The sequence below is a fragment of the Aethalodelphis obliquidens genome, unplaced genomic scaffold, assembly GCF_003676395.1.
Source record: "Aethalodelphis obliquidens isolate GAN/ISIS:26980383/991018 unplaced genomic scaffold, ASM367639v1 scaffold5, whole genome shotgun sequence".
Classification (NCBI taxonomy): Eukaryota; Metazoa; Chordata; class Mammalia; order Artiodactyla; family Delphinidae; genus Aethalodelphis; species Aethalodelphis obliquidens.
In genome coordinates, this window is record NW_020837949.1 from 42660134 (window position 1) to 42680924 (window position 20791).

At 46.6% G+C, this 20791-nt stretch overlaps 1 protein-coding gene and 1 long non-coding RNA gene across 2 annotated transcripts in view; one reads left to right on the plus strand and one right to left on the minus strand.

Moving 5' to 3' along the window:
• LOC113618241 (uncharacterized) overlaps window positions 1–4404 on the plus strand; it is a 27906-nt gene extending 23502 nt beyond the window's left edge. The window contains exons 4-5 of the long non-coding RNA XR_003431939.1: window positions 2433–2561; window positions 4305–4404. This is a non-coding gene — a long non-coding RNA (uncharacterized LOC113618241). The remainder of the gene's footprint in view (window positions 1–2432; window positions 2562–4304) is intronic.
• BMPER (BMP binding endothelial regulator) overlaps window positions 3193–20791 on the minus strand; it is a 271041-nt gene continuing 253442 nt past the window's right edge. Inside the window, exon 15 of the mRNA XM_027102219.1 lies at window positions 3193–4577. Within this exon, the coding sequence (XP_026958020.1) occupies window positions 4396–4577 (182 nt within the window). The 3' untranslated portion in view covers window positions 3193–4395. The remainder of the gene's footprint in view (window positions 4578–20791) is intronic.

Sequence of the window (20791 nt, forward strand, 5' to 3'; positions counted from 1 at the left end):
CACACACACACACACACACACACACACACACACACACACACACACACACCCTATTTGCATAGGTAGAGCTTGTTCAGCCTAGTAAGGCTCGTTGCAGGAGTCACGTTCTCTGGCAAGTTTCCCAGACACCTCCCCCAAACAGAAAACCCCAAACTGGGCTTCCTGAGGCTCCCACGGCCAGCTGTGTACTCCTCTGGTCTACTACCAGTCATTTATCCTGGACTGTGTCTTAATCCCAATGCTCAGGATGTTTGTTGAACTGAACAGAACACAGCTTAGGTTTTGCTTTACAACAGAAATTTCTGTAAATCTGCTCTCCTGCCTGTGTTCCTGCCGGCACCACCACCACCCATCACTTGCCTATCTGCCACACAACCTGTCACAAAGTTCTCCCCTTGTTTCCTCCTACCTCCTAGTTTGGGGGCTCATCTTCTCTTACCTGGACTATCTCAGGGGCCTCCCACCTGCTCTTTGGGCTGAAAAGCCCACCTCCACTCCACTCACTGAGACAAAGCTCTGATCACATCACTCCACTGCTTAATGCCATCCCCCAGCTGGATCTGCCCTGGAGCAGACCTTCCCATCTGGAGCCACAGCCCACAGGGATTTTGGCATCCCTTCCACTCCTGGAGCAGTTGGACTGGACCTAAGATGTCCCCAGATGTGATCTCCAGCTGCAAGCAGCCCTATTTACTTCACTACTCAAATGTTATTTCCTGAATGCACTATGACATAAAACTTTGGGAAGCACTGCGCTGAAGATTAAACCCAGGCTCCTTAGCATGACCATGGGACGCTCCACACAGGTGCTTACCCTTCCCCTCAGGCCACGCTGCTTGTGGTGCAGCCACAGTACAGAGCCGCTGGCTGCCTCAGTGCTTTGCTCTCCCTCTACCTGGAACACCCTTCCCCCTTTCCTTAGCCAGTCGCACTCTGAATTACCCTTTAATTCAGGCGCATCCCTACATGCAGATTTCCCACATTAATGTTTTCAAAGCTGGCTTGCTCAAAATTAATCTGAAAGGAAACACAGTAAAGATGGATCTCATGCACGTGTTCATCATTTGATTGATTTAATTAATCCTGTGTAACAACATAGCTCTAAAGCCCAAAAGGTCCCCTTAAAGGACTAAATGTCTGGGTTCTTAATTCAGGGTCAACATAATCACCAGCATTAGTTCCTTTCCCCTAATAATTCATCCTGGGCCACTTGAACCTTGCCATTTTTCAAAGTTAAAATCCTGAGTTCTTAAAAGGCTTGTATTGATACTTCAGGCTTCAGAATAAGAGACATTTTTTTGCTTGCTCCTGAGGGTTCTGTTTGCAGAAGATGGCTAATTAAAATATCTTGGTGCCTGTCCCCTAAGGCATCTCTTTCTCCCACACCAAGAGCATTCAGACTCACATCCTTGATACTTGTCAGATCCAGATGAATTTGAGTGACAAACAGTAGCAGAGTGAACAGAAACCCAGCAAGGAAAAACTCCACATGCAGCTGTTGCAACCATGAGATTGATGTGATTTGATTTATGCAAGAAAAATGTATCAACAACCTACCAGTTACTTTTCTTAATTAGGGTAATGTATTCATGGGTGTTTACAACATTATTCTCTATACCTCCTTGTGTGTCTGAAATATTTCATAGTAAGAAAGAGTTTTCCAGTCAAAATGGTTTTTTCATGTTCAACAAAAGCTGGGGAAAGAGTCAACCACTGGTCTTTCTCAATTCGAGGGGAGGTGCCCTTTTACAGGCCTAGTGGTGATGTCACCGAGTCCAAGCTTGTACTGCTCACCACATGACAGGCCAATAAATCAAGAGACGAGTTGCTGGGGCAAAGGATACCGACTTTGTTCAGAAAGCCTGCAGACCAAGAAGATGGTGGACTAGGGTCCTAAAGAACCATCTTACCCTAGTTAGAATTCAGGCTTCTTTTATACTAAAAGGGGAGGGGGTATGGTTGGTTGGTGTAAACTTCTTGGTGTCAGAATCCTTTGTTATTGCAGCTGTCACATAGGTTTACAATGTTCCTATAAACCTCCAACAAGACAAATGTTACTCTCTGTTCTGCAACATTTTATCTCTGTATGAATGGAAAAGTGTTATACCTTGAAAGGTCAGAGCCTTGAGAATGAGGTATCCTGTATATTTCAGGCTAGAGGCAACATTCTTAACTTGCAGCAAAAGCAATAGAATACAAAGGTTAAAGGAGAAGAAATGGATCCAATAAGGGGTCAGATTTGTTCTTCCCTATTACAGTCAGATACTCAGGAAACAGCGAGTTTAAAGGGGTGGCTTTTCACCTGAAGAATTGGTAATTCTTAACGTGCCACCCTTTTAACAAAAATTGCCATTGTAAATGTCAACAATTCATTTTTCCTCCTAGTGCAAACCTTTTAGTTTAGGACTTTCAAAACATTCTTATTTTCACAGGGAGAGGAAAAAGAACTTGCTTTTACTGAGCACGATCTAGAGTTGGCCCTGCGTATCTGCACAGGTTCTACCAACCGCAGACTGAAAGTATTTGGAAATAAATTTCCAGAAGGTTTCAAAGAGCAAAAAGTAAGTGTAAAAGGGTTTGCACACTGCGTCTCAGGTTACTGTGCAGGTAATCTCACTAGTGGCGGGGTGTTTAGGTCTCCTGATCCTCAACCCTGCCCATATATTACAAAGCCTCTTTGTGTTTCAGAGAAACAAATTATGGCCCCAAATGCTTAAATGGACAAGGTCACAAACCACACCTGGAGCCCAGGTCTCCTACATCAAAGCCCCCTTTCCAAGTGCAGCACTGAAGCCCTGGCTACCTTGGGTCCCAGATACTGACGTTGGTTATGGCCCAAGCACAACAATGACAACCACATTCCCTGGTGTCCCAGACAATCACTATTACACTGTGTGACTTATTCAATTTTCTCAAACAGCTGGAGATGCCCCAGAAAAAAATCCAAACTAATCCTTCAGCTGTCATGAATATATGTAACAGGAACACAAATGTCTTAAGAAGCAATGGCACTACGCCGACTGTCAAAACTTTGGAGGTTTGCTATTATCTACTAATAACACTCTTTATAAAAATGAGTTATTGTAGGGTATATAAAATATATCTAAAGAAAGCTCTTAAAAATGGATGAACCTGAATTTGCCATAGCTTACTTGTAAAGTATAACACAACACATCTTGAAATAGAAAATGCATTGTTTTAAACCTTAAGCCCTTTATTTACTACAATGCAGAACATTTTATTTTTAGACATCAGTGGGTTTTGTTTTGTTGACATGTTCACTTATTCAACTGAAAACAAAAGTCAGGAAAATCACATGGTGACTAGCAGTAAGAGCAAGCATGTAGACCATTCTTTGTATTGATGTTAAATCAACCGATCAGTAAAGCCTTTCTTTCTAATAATTAGGACAAATTCACTGTTGCCAAATAGTGTTGGTCTAGGAATCCTCTAGAAATAAAGGCTTTCATTTCACACATGGAACAGTCACAAAATGGAGATAGCTTACTTTAACTCATTGGATTTGCTCATCCTAAATTGCTGTGAGATTCAGAGAAATGGATATTTTGTCATACGTTGTACAACAGTTTCTTCAAATACCTGCTCATCCTCAATAAAACTAACAAGTCATCCAGACACACCAACATCTCAGTGTGGGACACGGAGGTGGACATATCCATCATACACACATACAAAATTAGGAGACTCAAGGAATATGCAAAGATGGCAAGAAATCATTTGATTCTCCGGTTATGCTCTAGTGACAAATATATATTTCTTGGCAACCAGCCAATCAGTTCTGGAAATGATATCGGACCCATGACCCAATAAAGCCCAACAGCCTCTACCCCTTGCTTTACATGCACCATTAGAGCCTGTCGCCAATCACTAGCCATATTTCTCAGGCATACTTTCCTTTCTTTGGAAGCATGAAATGCCCCTAGATAAATTTGCCATTCCAGAAAAACACACTTCCCATTCAACTGCAAATCCTATTCAAATCAAAAATTAATTCAGGCAGGCAGTTTAGATTTCTTAGAAAACTTCTTAAAAATGACAAACGTATGTGATGGTAAAACCATCCAGTATGTCTGCATGCTGCCTTATTAAATTAAAAACACCTGGTTTATTTATACAATGTATTCAATGGCTTACAGATTAGGATCCTAGAAACAATACATGTCTTATAGCAAAAAATATACATATAATAATCCACCTATAGTTTCTATAAATGATGAAGTGTTTCTGAATATATCTATATATCTATATATGTACACATATATACTCCGTGTGTGTATTTGCAGAATCAGCACACAAATATCGCAGTCCTTCATTGGCTCTTCCACTTCAGTGTCAAGAACACCAGGTTCAAAGTCTGAAGGAGCAGAACAAAGGTCACCGCTGAGGACAAAGGACTGGCTTGATGCACCTTCCTTTGTGAAGGACCAAGTTTGCTGGACAGTGACAACCAGCAACACACGGCTTATTGCAGGGACCGATCTCATTCCAGTTGTCACAGGTCTTGGCACATCCCGGACCACAGGTATCATACACGGCACCGTGCTTACACTGGGTGGCTGAAAAAGAGGAGGTGACGTAGGTGAGATGTGGGGAAACCATTAGAGCCAGGTTAATTCACCCTCAGCCCCATGCCATTCCCGAAGGCTCATGTCACTGCTGGCACTGGTCTCCCCACAGCACAGGTGCAACTCTGCATCCTAACAAAAGAATAACAAACACCCAACACTGCCCAAACACTCTAGGAACCACCTGCACCTAGAAAAACAACATCAAAGATCCCCCTGCTGGGCCAGCGAACTTAAAAATAAAATAAAATGAAAAAGCTTTATTCCCAGATAGGACAAACTATACATTAGTCAAGCCTCAAGGAAATCTATAGGTTATTTAGGTATTGAGAATAGTATGAAAAGTTAACTCCAAATAGTTCTTCCAGCTATTGAGCTGTGATGAATAAAAATAATTTCTGCAACCACCTCGATATTCAAATATACAGAATTACACATACAGGGAAAAAAACCTGCCAAGGGTATTGGAAATGAGTGACATATTTTAATCTAGTGATCATGTGCTGAATTAATCAATTTGAGACAAATTGAGCAAGAGTCGGGTAGGGACCAATGGAGAAAAATTAGATGTGTGACTGGGGAGAGGGAAGTGGCTGGCTGGCTGGTCAGGGAACGTAAAAATGATGATGTAGCCAAATCATAGCAAGTTACTATCTTTGTTAACTTGGAGCTGAAATGATTTTGACAATATTCTGAGACTTCCTGAAATTCATGAATACAGTTGTCAGAAAAAAATACTGCCAACATTCTGGAAGTTTTATGACACGTGGACTTTTCCATCTGAGTTAGCTCCAATGACAATCAAAGGTGCAACCCCTCATTCTCAGGAGTAGGAATGTTGATACACTAGGGATTTAGAACAGGGAACCAGGCCGCACAGCAGGAGGTGAGCAGCAGGCAAGTGAGCGAAGCTTCATCTGTATTTACAGCCACTCCCCAGCACTCGAATTACTGCCTGAGCTCCGCCTCCTGTCAGATCAGTGGTGAAATTAGATTCTTAAAGGAGCACGATCCTACTGTGAACTGTGCAGGTGAGGGATCTAGGTTGTGAGCTCCTTATGAGAATCTAATGTCTGATGATCTGAGGTGGAGCTGAGGCGGTGATGCTAGCGTTGGGGAGTGGCTGCAAACACAGATTAGCATTAGCAGAGAGGTTTGACTACACGGAGGCCATAATGAATCAATTGCTTGCAGACGCATATCAAAACCCTATCAGAGAGTGGCAAGTGAAAACAAGCTCGGGGCTCCCACCGATTCTGCATTATGGTGAGTTGTATAATTATTTCATTATATATTACAATGTAATAATAATAGAAATAAAGTGCACAATAAACGTAATGTGCTTGAATCATCCCCAAACCATACCCCCTCCCTGCCCCAGTCCATGGAAATACTGTATTCCAGGAAACCAGTCCCTGGAGCCCAAAAGGCTGGGGACCGCTGATTTAGAAGACTCCTCTTGAAGAACAACAATAACAATCCAGCTTCCAGCTGCACTTGCCTCTGTTGCTGACACACAGCTCCTAGAACACTTGGAAATCTCCAGAGTGATGAGTGTCTTTCGCATGCTGGTGAGGACTGGTGCCTAGGGTCCCTAGATAGCTTCAGGATGGGGGTTGGTTACCAAAGAGACCTAGGCACGATTAGAGGGTTGGAACTTTCGGCCCCATTTCCCAGGGATGGGAAGAGGGATTGGATATTGAATTAATCACGTTCAGCCAGTGATTTAATCAATCATGCCTACATAAGGAAATTTCCATACAAAGCCCTAAATGACTAACGACAGGTTCAGAAAACTTTGAAACTGGCAGACACATTTAGGTGCTGGGATTATGGTGTCCTCACTCCACTGGGACCCTTCTAGACCTTACTCTCTGTACCTCTTCATCTGGCTGTTCATTTGTATCCTTTATAATAAGCCAGTAAGAGGTAAGAGCAAATAAGTGTTTTCCAGAGCTCTGTGAGCAATTCTTGTAAATTATTAAGCCTGAGAGGGGAGGGGGTTGTGAGAACACCTCTCTCCCCCGACTTTGTAGCCAAGTGGAGCAGAAGTGAGGGTAACCTAGGGACTCAATACTTGCAGCTGGCATCTGAAGTGAGGCGTCTTGTGGGACTGAGCCCTTAAACCTGTGGAGGCCGATGCTAACTCTGGGCAGTTAGTCTCAAAATTGAATGGAATTTTAGGACACCCTGTTGGTGTCCAGAGTGCTGGAGAACTGGTTGGTGTGAGGAAAAAAAAAACCAACCCACACATGTGGTGTGAGCTTATTGTGAGTAAAAACAGTTCGTTTCCAGGGCACTGGACTTTTCCTTATTTCCCAACATGCTACTTATCCATTTTAAAGTAGTCCGTCTATGAAACTTACTTCAATTAAGTAAACCGCATGTGCCACTTGTTTTCCGCCTGGATCCTAACTGACACAGTGGATAAGTAAAAATTTACTACTGTTCTTTAAGGCTACTTTCCCTAACGTTACCTCCACCATGTAACTCTAGTATGCTGTTTTGGCTTCTCATAATTTCATTCTATTCCTTAGGCCACTAGGAACCTCCTGGAGCCACTGTCAAGCTCGGTGAATGTCACCACCATTCACCCTATCTTCCCCTCTTTTAGACTCAGTTCCCAACCTTTTCTCCTTCCTTTCTTGTCTGGATAGGATGTCCCTTGACTGTATACTCAGAGCACTTGGCGCCCACCTCTATCCCTGCATTTGCAACAGGAAATTATAATCATCCATTTCCTTGTCCTCTCTTTCTCCAGCTAAATCTAGGCTACTTGAGGGAAGGGCCGTTTTGTTTATTTTCAGCAGTAGTGTGGTGTTTAACATGTAGAAGGGACTCAGCTGCTGTGTGACTGATGCATTGATAGATGGATGAGTGAGTGAGTGTGAGGGGGCTATGTTCTACTTTGGTGGGAATAGGACTGAGTTGACGCCCTGCATTCAATTTGTGCTTTTCCTGGAATTTCTTTTCTGTTCTCTCCGGAGGAGAAGGGCCGAAAAAGGACCATTCCAGGGCGCGGCGCTGGGCTTGCCACATTTGGGAGCGCCGCCTGAAGTTGGGCGCACAGCCTCCCGCCGCCCCGCCGTTGGGCTGGTGGAGGCCGCAGCACTGCTAGGGTTGCATCAGTCCTCCTGTTTGCACTATTTCTTTTTGCGACCATGGCCCCGCCTTAAGTATTTCCAATTGAGAAACAAAACCTCAGGAAACCGAAACTTAACCAGCCGCTCTCGCTTCTGTAATTACGCTTGCTGACCCCCCCCCCCGCAACCGTCCAACCAATCAGACGGCGACTAGTGTCTCTGTTTAAAAGTCAACCAATCGGCGACTAGTGTCTTTGTTTAAAAGTCAACCAATCGGCAACTAGTGTCTCTGTTTAAAAGTCAACCAATCGGCGACTAGTGTCTTTGTTTAAAAGTCAACCAATCGGCAACTATGTTTGTACCGGTCTATAAAAGAGCTGTACTAAACTCCGCCAGGACCTCTTAGCGTCACCGGCAACGAGTGCGCGGAGGTCCAGGTTCGAACCTGCAATAAATGACCCTTGCCGTTTGGCTTTGACTCTCGACTCTGGTGGTCTTGTGGAGGGGCCTCGCGACCTTGGGCATTTCATTTGGGGGCTCGTCCGGGATTCCCCCAAGCCCACCAGACATCAGGTCAACGGGTCATCGCTGACAACCGATCGGTAAGTAAGCCGGCTCAGGGTACCTTCTGTTTTGGGGACTAGGACAGTCCTGGCGGACGCGCTATAGGACACCTAGTCGGGTGTGGGTGGAGACGTCCACCACGACCCATCTGGGGCTGACAGCCCATCTGAAGCGCGCACGCGATAACCTCCCCTTCCTCCTTTTACAGACTCCGCTATTGGGACTGCTCTTAATCACTTTTGTTTTCAGAGTAACCTTTTCTAATCAATCTCTTCCAGGACCTAGACATGGGCCAAGCACAGAGTACCCCCCTCTCCCTCCTTCTCGCTAATTTCGGGGATGTAAAGTCCCGAGGACACAACTTCAGTCTGGACATCCGGAGAAGAAAACTAATTACCTTCTGCCGCTCTGAATGGCCAACTTTCGGGGTTGGCTGGCCCACCGAGGGTACCTTTTGTCTTCCTATAATCCTAAAAGTTAAATCTAGAGTTTTCTTGCCAGGAAAAGAAGGCCATCCGGACCAGATCCCCTACATCCTGGTATGGCAGGACCTGGTAGAAAACCCTCCTCCCTGGATGACCCCCTTTTTGTCATCAGGGTCATATAAGATCCTTGCGGCCCGACCAACTAAACCTCCCAAGCCTCAGACACGAACTGCACCCATACTCTCTGACAGCCAAGACCTCCTTCTCCTAGACCCCCCCCCCATATCAATCTCCTCCTTTGGCCCCACAACCAGTCCCCCTTCCTGCTCCTGGCTCTGCTCCTCTCCCCTTGGTAGAACCTCCTGCGGCGGCCCCTCCCGGAGGGCCACCCAGGCCAGAACCGGAGGACCGAGAGGCAGAGGCGCTACCGGTCCCCCTGCCCAATGAAAATAATTCCCAGGGGCCGGCTGGGCGCACTCGCGGACGCACTCAGCGCGACCCAGGGTTCCGCCATCCTGATTCCACCATAGCCCTACCCCTGCGAGAAATAGGCCCTCCCGATGAGACAGGGAACCCCCGACTCCAGTATTGGCCATTCTCTACCAGTGACCTATATAATTGGAAAACCCAGAATGCCCGTTTTTCTGATAATCCTAAAGACTTGATAGCTCTTCTAGATAGCGTTATGTTCACTCATCAGCCCACCTGGGATGACTGCCAACAGCTCCTCCGGATCCTATTCACTACCGAAGAACGGGAGCGAATCCAGCTGGAGGCGAGAAAACTGGTTCCTGGAGATAATGGTCAACCCACCGCTAACCCTGACCTCATCAATGCAGCTTTTCCCTTAACTCGCCCCCCGCAGGATGAATGGGACTATAACACCGGAGAAGGTAGGGGACGACTGCTCATTTATCGCCAGACTCTAATGGCGGGTCTCCGGGCTGCCGCGCGCAAGCCCACTAATTTGGCCAAGGTATATTCAATTGTACAAGGTAAAACAGAAAGTCCCTCCTCTTATTTAGAAAGATTAATGGAAGCCTTTAGGCAGTATACCCCTATGGATCCAGAGGCCCCCGAAAATCAGGCCGCCATTGTAATGTCCTTCGTTAACCAGGCAGCCCCTGATATTAAAAAGAAACTCCAGAAGTTAGAAGATCTGGAGGGCAAACAGATACAGGACTTACTCCGTATCGCCCAGCGCGTCTTTAATAACCGAGACGCCCCAGAGGATAAACAACTTAAAGCCACTGAGAAAATGACTAAAGTCCTGGCCGCCATTGTTCAGAAAGATCAAGAGGGCCCCCCAGCCACTCGACCTCCCAGGCGACCATTGGACAGAGATCAATGTGCCTATTGCAAGGAAAAGGGCCACTGGGCTCGGGAATGCCCCAAGAAAAGGCAGCCGCGCCCCAACCAGGGGCAATGGCAACCGAACGCCACCCCAGTCCTGTTTACACATGATACAAAGTAGGGGGGACGGGGTTCGGACCCCCTCCCCGAACCCAGGGTAACCCTACGAGTGGAGGGGAAACCAGTCCAATTCCTGGTGGATACAGGGGCACAGCATTCGGTCTTGGTTAAGCCCCACGGGAAAATTTCTAACAAATCCTCCTGGGTCCAGGGAGCTACGGGAGTCAAACGTTACCTTTGGACCACTCAGAGAACTGTGGACTTGGGCACGGGAAGGGTAACCCATACCTTTCTGGTCATTCCCGATAGCCCTTGCCCCTTACTGGGGAGAGACTTACTCACTAAAATGGGAGCACAAATTCATTTTCGGCCAGAGGGGCCAATTGTAACAGACCCTCACGACCAACCCATATCTGTGCTCACCCTGAACTTGGAAGATGAGTACCGACTTCACCAGGAACCACCCTCCCAAAATCAAGATATAGAGTCATGGCTTCAGCAGTTCCCCGAAGCATGGGCAGAAACAGGGGGGGGTGGGACTAGCCAAACATCGCCCAGCCCTATTCATAGAGATCAAACCGGGGGCAGATCCTGCACGTGTCCGACAATATCCCATGCCCCTAGAGGCCAAGACTGGTATCACTCCTCATATTCGCCGGCTTCTTGACCTGGGGATACTGCGTCCCTGCCAGTCGGCCTGGAATACACCCCTGCTGCCAGTCCGCAAACCTAACAGTAAAGACTACCGCCCAGTGCAGGACCTGAGGGAAGTTAACAGACGGGTCATAGACATCCATCCTACTGTGCCCAATCCATATACTCTTTTGAGCGCCCTTAGTCCAGAAAAACAATGGTATACTGTGCTGGACCTCAAAGATGCCTTTTTTAGTTTACCCTTGGCGCCCAAAAGTCAAGAACTCTTTGCCTTCGAATGGTCAGATCCCGAGAGAGGTATAAACGGACAACTCACCTGGACCAGACTTCCCCAAGGATTCAAAAACTCGCCTACCTTGTTTGATGAGGCCCTACACGAGGATCTCAGTGAGTACCGGAGACAAAACCCCAATGTAACCCTCCTGCAGTATGTTGATGATCTCTTAATAGCTGCTGAGACCGCTGAAGCCTGCCTGCAGGGAACCAGAAACCTCCTACGGACTCTCGGCACCCTGGGATACCGAGCCTCTGCCAAGAAAGCACAGATCTGCAGGCCTGAGGTAACTTACCTGGGATACCTATTGAAAGGGGGGCAACGATGGCTCACAGATGCACGGAAGGAAACCGTCCTCTGCATCCCCAGACCCACCACGCCTCGACAGGTGAGGGAATTTTTGGGGTCGGCTGGGTTCTGCCGTTTATGGATACCCAAGTTTGCCGAAATGGCCAAACCGCTATACCTAGCCACCAAAGAGCAGACGCCCTTTGAATGGACCGAAGAGGCTGAGCAGTCATTTCAGCAGATCAAAACTGCCTTGCTATCCGCACCCGCCCTGGGTCTCCCTGATGTCTCCAAACCCTTCCACCTCTTTGTAGATGAAAGCAAAGGCATAGCTAAGGCCGTGTTGACCCAGCCCCTCGGTCCTTGGCCCAGGCCTGTTGCTTACCTATCAAAAAAATTGGACCCAGTGGCTGCCGGCTGGCCTCCTTGCCTCCGGATGATCGCCGCCACGGCCCTAATGGTAAAGGATGCTGACAGACAAACTATGGGGCAGGAGTTACATGTCACCACCCCCCACGCCATCGACGGGGTTCTCAAACAGCCTCCCGACCGATGGATGAGCAATGCTCGATTGGTCCACTACCAGGGTCTACTGTTAAATCCCCTCAGAATCAGCTACACTCCGCCGCGGGCATTAAACCCTGCCTCCCTATTACCTGACCCAGATTTGGACTCCCCACTCCATGACTGTGCAGAGGTACTGGCCCAGATCTATGGGGTTCGGGAAGACCTACGTGACCAGCCCCTACCGGATGCACAAGTCACATGGTTCACTGACGGCAGCAGCTTTGTCCAGCAAGGTCAGAGGTATGCGGGGGCAGCAGTAACATCAGAAACTGAGGTGATATGGGCAGAGACTCTCCCCCCAGGGACCTCAGCCCAAAAAGCTGAATTAATTGCCCTGACCCAAGCTCTCAAGATGAGCAAAGGCCAAAAAGCTACCATATACACAGACAGCCGGTATGCTTTCGCTACCGCACACATACATGGGGCAATATACCGAGAGCGGGGACTACTCACAGCAGAGGGCAAAGACATCAAGAACAAAGAGGAAATCCTGGCCTTGCTAGCGGCCATATGGGAACCCAAAAAGCTAGCCATTGTACACTGCCCGGGGCATCAAAAACCCACGAATCCAGTCGCCCGAGGCAACAATTTGGCAGACCAGATGGCTCGAAAGGCGGCACACACTCCAATACCATTACTTCCCCTGCAACTGCCGGATCCAGGCCCCCGGGAACTACCGCCCCAACCCGACTACTCGGAGGATGACATCAGATGGATGAGCAAGCTCCCTCTAACCCAGGTTAGAGACGGATGGTGGCGGGACGCTAAGAACAATATCCTCCTTCCTGAGAGACTAGGAACCCTGGTCCTTGAACGGATCCACCGTAGCACCCACTTGGGCGCCCGACGGCTACAGGATCTCATCAGGCAGACTGGACTTAAAATTAAAAATGTCTCCGAGAAGACTGAACGACTGGTTGCTGACTGTGCAGTCTGCCAACTCCATAATGCCAGCACCCACCCGCCAACCACTGGCATCCGGGAGAGAGGAAACCAGCCTGGAGCCTACTGGGAAGTGGACTTCACGGAGGTAAAGCCTGGCAAATATGGGTATAAATATTTACTGGTGTTTATAGATACCTTTTCAGGTTGGACTGAGGCATTCCCAACCAAGAATGAGACTGCACAAATAGTAGCTAAGAAGCTACTAGAAGAGATCCTGCCCAGGTATGGCTTTCCAGTTATGATAGGGTCCGACAACGGGCCAGCCTTCGTTTCTAAGGTAAGTCAGGATCTGGCTTCCATACTTGGGGCTAATTGGAAATTACATTGTGCATACCGCCCCCAGAGTTCAGGACAGGTAGAAAGGATGAATAGAACTCTAAAAGAGACCTTGACTAAATTGACCATGGAGACTGGCGCTAACTGGGTAGTCCTACTCCCCTACGCTCTGTTTAGGGTGCGAAATTCCCCCTATAAGCTAGGATTTACTCCCTACGAAATAATGCATGGTAGGCCTCCTCCTATCATCCCTAATCTAAAGACTAACCTTATCCAATTGGACCCAGAAAATAATCTCCTGTCTTCCCTCCAAGCCTTACAGCGGATACACGAGACAATCTGGCCCAAACTAAAAGAGCTATATGCAACAGGACCCCCACCTACTCCACACCAGCTCCGGCCAGGTGACTGGGTCCTTGTCAAACGCCGTCGTCGACAAGAGACCCTAGAACCCAGGTGGAAAGGACCTTACCAGATCATCCTGACAACGCCGACAGCCATCAAGGTGGACAGCATAGCTGCCTGGATCCATTACACACACGTCAAGCCGGTGGACCCATTTTCTGACCTCATCAAGTCCACTAAAGCTGACGTCACCTGGACTGTTGACCAGAGTAAGAACAATCCCCTCAAACTGACTTTGCGCCGTACCCTCCCCCATGATGACCAAGGTACTGCTGATAGCCCTAATGATAGTCCTAACCCTCAACCCTCGGGCCACGAGGGGAGGATTCGGCCCTCCCCCCAATAAGAATACTTTAATACAACTACTATATGGTGCACCGTGCGAGTGCAGGGGAGGTACTATGGAGACTCCTGTTGTTCCCCGAGGATATACTCATATGCAGGACTGCGGGGGCATAACTGCGTATCTTGTTCAGGAATATAGGGTTACCGGGGCCTCTCAAAACTGGCAATGCTACCATAAGCCTAAGCCACTCCCCCCTCGAGCTACTTGCCCCTGTTCTACCTTCCAGGAATCAATGCATAGCATGTGCTATTCCTCTTACCAGCAATGTATAGGGGCCAATAACAAGACTTATTTCACAGCCATACTACAGAATAATAAAAGCCCCACCATTAGTGATGATAATAAATACCTTCAGGCTGGATGCACTGGCACCCCCGGGACCCCGGTATGCTGGAATACCAGGGCCCCCACACATGTCAGACGGTGGGGGGCCCCAGGACGCAGTGCGCCAGATAGAAACCCGAAGACAAATAGAAGAGGTCTATCGGCATCTGTACCCACAGCTCAGCTACCACCCCCTAATTCTCCCTAAGGTCGATCCCTCTGAATTGGACTCCCAGACCATGTCCATACTAGAAGCTACTTTTGCGCTTTTGAATACCACCAACCCCAACTTAGCACAGGATTGCTGGCTTTGCCTTCCTCAAGGACCGCCCCGCCCTATAGCCATCCCCACCTCCGCCAATTTAAATATCAGCGAACGATGTAACCCTACTTCACTCCCCGAGCCGTTCCCCATACAATTTTCAAAATTTTCAACCACCTTTAATACCTCATGCTTTGTCAAGAACGATTCCCTCTCTAACGCCAGTATTGACTTGGGAATCCTTTCATCCACTGGATGTAGTCAATATATCCCCGTGAACTCCTCCCTCTGTAGTCCTAATACCACCGTCTTTGTCTGTGGAAATAACCTAGCATACACCTATTTACCCCCGAATTGGACAGGGGTCTGCACCCTGGCCACCCTCCTCTCCAATGTAGACCTGATCTCGGGAGACACCCCATTGCCCATTCCCAGCTTTGACCTCTGGGCAGGGAGAACCAAACGAACCATTACAGTCCTACCCCTCCTGGTAGGATTAGGAATTACAGGAGCTGTGGCCACAGGGAGTACAGGTCTTGGGGTCTCCCTTCACTCCTATAGTCAGCTGTCTAGGCAATTAATAGAAGATGTAGAAACTCTCTCTGGGACCATTCAGGACTTACAGGACCAATTAGATTCGCTGGCCGAGGTGGTCCTACAGAATAGGAGGGGCTTAGACTTGCTGACAGCTGAACAGGGTGGGATATGCCTCGCCCTAAAAGAAAAATGTTTCTATGCGAATAAATCAGGCATTGTAAGAAACAAGATCCACCAGCTCCAGGAAGACCTAGCTCGCCGCCGGCAAGAATTAGCGGATAATCCCCTTTGGTCAGGATTTCATGGGATGCTCCCCTTCCTCCTCCCCATCCTGGGCCCTCTACTATGCCTCCTTCTCCTCCTCACTATAGGCCCCTGTATACTCGGTAAAGTCATGAATTTTGTTCGCGAAAGAATAAATACAGTCCAGCTAATGATATTAAGAACACAATATCAGCCCTGCGAGGCCTCAGAAATTGAAGAAACTGAGCCTTGAGGACCCAAGATTGGCTCCTCTGGTTCATGAGAAAGGGGGGAATGAGGGGGCTATGTTCTACTTTGGTGGGAATAGGACTGAGTTGACGCCCTGCATTCAATTTGTGCTTTTCCTGGAATTTCTTTTCTGTTCTCTCCGGAGGAGAAGGGCCGAAAAAGGACCATTCCAGGGCGCGGCGCTGGGCTTGCCACATTTGGGAGCGCCGCCTGAAGTTGGGCGCACAGCCTCCCGCCGCCCTGCCGTTGGGCTGGTGGAGGCCGCAGCACTGCTAGGGTTGCATCAGTCCTCCTGTTTGCACTATTTCTTTTTGCGACCATGGCCCCGCCTTAAGTATTTCCAATTGAGAAACAAAACCTCAGGAAACCGAAACTTAACCAGCCGCTCTCGCTTCTGTAATTACGCTTGCTGACCCCCCCCCCCGCAACCGTCCAACCAATCAGACGGCGACTAGTGTCTCTGTTTAAAAGTCAACCAATCGGCGACTAGTGTCTTTGTTTAAAAGTCAACCAATCGGCAACTAGTGTCTCTGCTTAAAAGTCAACCAATCGGCGACTAGTGTCTTTGTTTAAAAGTCAACCAATCGGCAACTATGTTTGTACCGGTCTATAAAAGAGCTGTACTAAACTCCGCCAGGACCTCTTAGCGTCACCGGCAACGAGTGCGCGGAGGTCCAGGTTCGAACCTGCAATAAATGACCCTTGCCGTTTGGCTTTGACTCTCGACTCTGGTGGTCTTGTGGAGGGGCCTCGCGACCTTGGGCATTTCAAGTGGATCAACTTAATTCTTCTTAAGTCTCTTAACTTATGCATTTCTGATAATCTTTTGACTTTTCACGGATCCCTTCCAAGTTCTCTTTTTCTCTTTTCAGTGATTAATAGAATATGCTATACATATAGACATGCCTAACAATCTGGAAACACCCTAGCTGAATATCACATTCACAGCAAATAATTGTATCCATGTGTTGTTCTATTTTTATGCATCAGTGGTGTTCAAAGCTGGAAATCAGGGTCGACAGAGAACTTCCCAACGCCTGGACTCCCACCCCAGACCAATTAAATTAGGACCTCTGAAGGTAGAACCAGGTTATCAGTATTTTAAAAATAATTTTAAAAATACTCCCCAGCACAGTTAATTTTAATGGGCAGCCGCGTCTGAGAACTGGCCCTGTAAACAACCCTCACATTCATGCTTCGGTGGCTGTAGAGACTCACGCCTTTGCAGCAAAGAAGAGGGCAACCAATATTTCCAAAGTGGAAGTAGGTGCACATTGAAAAGCTCCTGCTGTTTCCCACCTTCCTCCACCTAAAACTCTACTGGAGCTCTTCCCAGTCTCAGCACACTCATCCTCTCTTATTGATGACTTAGGACATCTGCAGGAACACCTTAACCCACCTCCCTACTGCCTCTCCTCATCGGCACCCAGCCTTCCTTTGCCATTTCTGCTTTCTGACCCATCTCTTCCAGGAACTTGCTCTATTATTTGTCCTTTTCCATGCACATTAATCTCCTCTGTCTCTATTGGCTCCATCCTCTAAATATTGGAAACATTTTCAGGTCAACACTAATCTTTAGCCAAGTATTCCCTCACCTATCAGACTTCTTACCTCCAGACTTCATAGAAAAGTTCAGTCATTTTATCCAGTTCCTGTGCCATGAATTACCATTGGTGACCTACCTTCCTCACCCACCATTTTACTGAAGCAGTTCCCGCCGACGTTTTCCACAATGACCATATCCACGGACATAGAGGCAGTCCCCATTCTCACATGATCTCACCACAAAACATTTAGTCTTTTTGTCCATTTTATCTTATGACACTGAAATTTCTAGGTTCTTCTGCTAACTTCTTGCAAACACCTTCTCTCTCGGGCTTATTTACCTGCTCCCTGGCACTAAATGTTCAAATTGCCTCCAAGACTCTTCCCCTGACATTCTCTTCTCTTCTCTTCCCCTTCCTTCTCTTCCTCTCTCTTCCCTTCCCTCTCTTTCTCTCTTCATCAGTTACTACAGTATTAGCTCTAATTTCCAGTCAAAAAGCTCTGAAATTGATTATCATCTGTTTGGATTCTCTTCCCAAACCAATCATTTTCCAAGTCTTAATTCAAACGTCACCTCCTTCAAGTAGCTACCTGGATCTCCCCCAGGATACCCTTCCCTCTTCATCCAACAGCACTTTTCACATTATAGTTATGTTTACTTGTTTTAATCCCCCAATTACTGTGCAGCTGTAGTTCTTAATCAGAGATGCTCACAAGAGTCTCCTGAGGATCTTTTAAAAGGTACATATTCCTCAGTCCCTTCCCTAAAGATTTTTGCTCTGTGTCTACAGTGGAGCCTTGGGTAGCTGTAGATTTTAAAGGTTCCAGGGGTCACTACAACAAGCACCCCTGGTTGAACAGAGTGAACCACTGAGTCTGGGACTCCTGAGGGCAGAGTCCTTGTCTTCTATGATGCAAAGTTCTGGCACAGGGCCAGGCACAGAGGAGCAGCTTAATAAATGTCTGTGCCTGTTGGATGATGAGTTCATCTTAATGATGTTCAATCCATCATCCCTGTTCCCAAGCTGGATTACATTTGGCTGGCCTTAAGTTCATTTTCCACTCTGCTGCTTCCAGAATGCCTCTTTCAACTCACTTTACCCTCCAGATACTTTGCTCCCTTTCAGATCTTGCAAAGATCCCTTCTAGTATGACAACTCGGCAGAATTTCCTCTCTCCCACCCATGTTCTTACTTCTCCCTCCTCTCCTATAGACATGCATTCTCCCATGTCTTTTCCTCTCTCTGACCTCTCAATTCTTTCTTCTAATTCCACCACTTAATTTTCTGCTGCTCCTCTGTGACATCTTACCTTTAACTACTGAACACTGAGATTTCCCTCACCATCTACAGGTAGAAATTAAAAGGTTGAAAATGAAGAACTACTAGGAAAAAAAAAAAGGATCTTTTTCATCATCTCCTTTCAATTCAAATTAAATCAACAAACATCTACTGAGTATCTACTATGTGGCAGGCTTTCTCTTAGGCCAGGTAATCCAATGTGAATCAGATATCATCTCTGACCTTCAGTCTCAGGAGCCTGGACTTACAACCAAATAGGTGAAGAGGACACATAAACAGATTGTTAACTAAGTGCAAGATGTACACGTTAGACAGTGAGAACAAAGAACAGTGGAGGAATAAGAGAGACATCAACTCAATGTGGAGGGTTGGGTAGGGATCCAGGAAGACTGCAGAGAATAGATCCCACTTAGATCTTAAAAGGTGAGTAGACACAGTCAGACAATGGCAGGAAGAGTTTCCCAGGCAGAGACAGCACTGAGAGCCAAGGTGGGGGTGGGGGGTAGGGGGTAAGGGGGTGTCAGTAACAACAAGCAGCCATGACCCAATCAGAAATGGGAGGATCCTTGCTTTGTTGGAGGAAGGGAGCATGGGATTTGAGTGGGAGAGTGGGAGGAGACAGAGGCAGAGAAGTGGGCAGGGGCTGTAAGCCTTGAAGAAGAGGAATCTTGCAAGGGTTTTAAATGGGGGGGATGACATGATTAAATTTGCCTTCAAACTGGCACAACTTTTAGAAGATCCTAGAAAGTTAATCCTGACTTGGACCTTGTTTGTTTTATTACCCTCTGTGAATCCATTTTTTTCAAACTTATAAAAGGCAAACAATACCTTTTTACAACATAAATGATTTGCATAGGGGCATTTGAAAAGGCTTCATTTGATCAAATACATTTTTTAAAAACCAGGAAACTACCAAAGTGGTTAGAGTTAGCAGGTATTTATTCTCAAGGGGGCACATAAGCAGCTACTCTGTAATGCGTGCAAGGATCATTACACGTTACTTTCTGTGGGACCCCATAAAGGCGCCACGTGTTGACTTTAATAATTCGCTCAATAAGTGTAGATCTGTGCCCTCTGGAACTCACTGTCCCCATATGCCCCTACTGTGCTGAAGGTCACAGTGCTGACCTTACCTCCTAATCCTTTACAGGATCCTTTCCCAGTCAGCCAAGGGAAAGGTGAGTGTGTATAAGCAGAGCAGAGTTGCTGCAGGGCAGGGGCCGGAATCACCTGGAGTTTGTAGAATAAAACAAGGAGGAAACTGCTCACAGAACCCAGCAGACTATCTCATGTGCTGGGGGAACACACACACCACTCTGAATATCCCAGCCCCTTGCCCACTTAGAAAATGTATTCCTCAAAGTGCAGTGACAATTAGTAGTGGCACCTACAAGGAGGCTGGCAGAAAATCTACTAAGGATGGCAAAGTAAGATGCAGGAGCAAGGTCATAGCAAAGTTTCAGAGTCAGAAGGTACCAAGTAACAAGTATCAATGATAAGGATAGAAATTGGAAAGATCTACAGAACAAATATTTCCATAAATTAGTGGATGCTTACATAAATAAATATATATTATATTTTTCTACAGTGCACTTGCTTATTTGTGTTCTCATAATAATTAAGAACAGTGGCTATAATGCAAATTGACCTAGGTTTGATTCCTAGCTTTCTTAGTTTCCACCTCTGTGATTTTTAGCAAATTACTGAAATATTCTAAGCCTTAATGTCCTTTACAGTAAAATGTGGGTAACAGAATGTTAACATATAGATGAGAGTGGGGATTAAATAAGATAAAATGTAACACAAAGTTCTAGTATAGTCCTTGGGGCAAAGGAGGTGCTTAGAAAATAGTACACATTAATATAAATGGTCGTTAATGAAACTTTTAGAGACCTTCACAATAGCCCTCTGCACATTGTATTGTATTTAGTAATTCCTGCACTAAACTAGAGTTTCATTAGTCCTCCTTGCCACAGCTAGTGGGCATACACTTCATACGTCATGCTAGTGCTAAAATCCAACCTAGCCTGGGAGATGTCACTTGTTCATTCAGAGTTTCTTGCCTGGCTGGCTTGTTATTTGTTCAACTTCCAAGCCTTTTACCCTGGAAAATTTCTCTTCTCAGTATTAAGTGGCCTTAAGTGCTGTCATAAGTCAAAAGATGTGGGAACTAAAAATTAGTAAAGAGTATTCTTATAGTCTTCAGTATTCCAGAAGACTCAGAAATGAATCTACTGAGAGATGCTGCATATCTCCATAAATACTATCAATTTGTGGAAGTTCAATGTGAGTGTGTGTGTGTGTGTGTGTGTGTGTGTGTGTGTGTATAAAAGGTTCCCCTGCAATCAAACATTGACAGAGGTATACTTCACTCAGATGGTTCTGCTAATTTTGAGTGGTAAATGGAACCTTTCAGAAGCCGTATTCCTTTTCCATTAGAAAAGTAATTTTAGCTGCTGAGATTCAGTCCCTGAACTCAGGATCCTGGAGGGGGGAAAATGTAG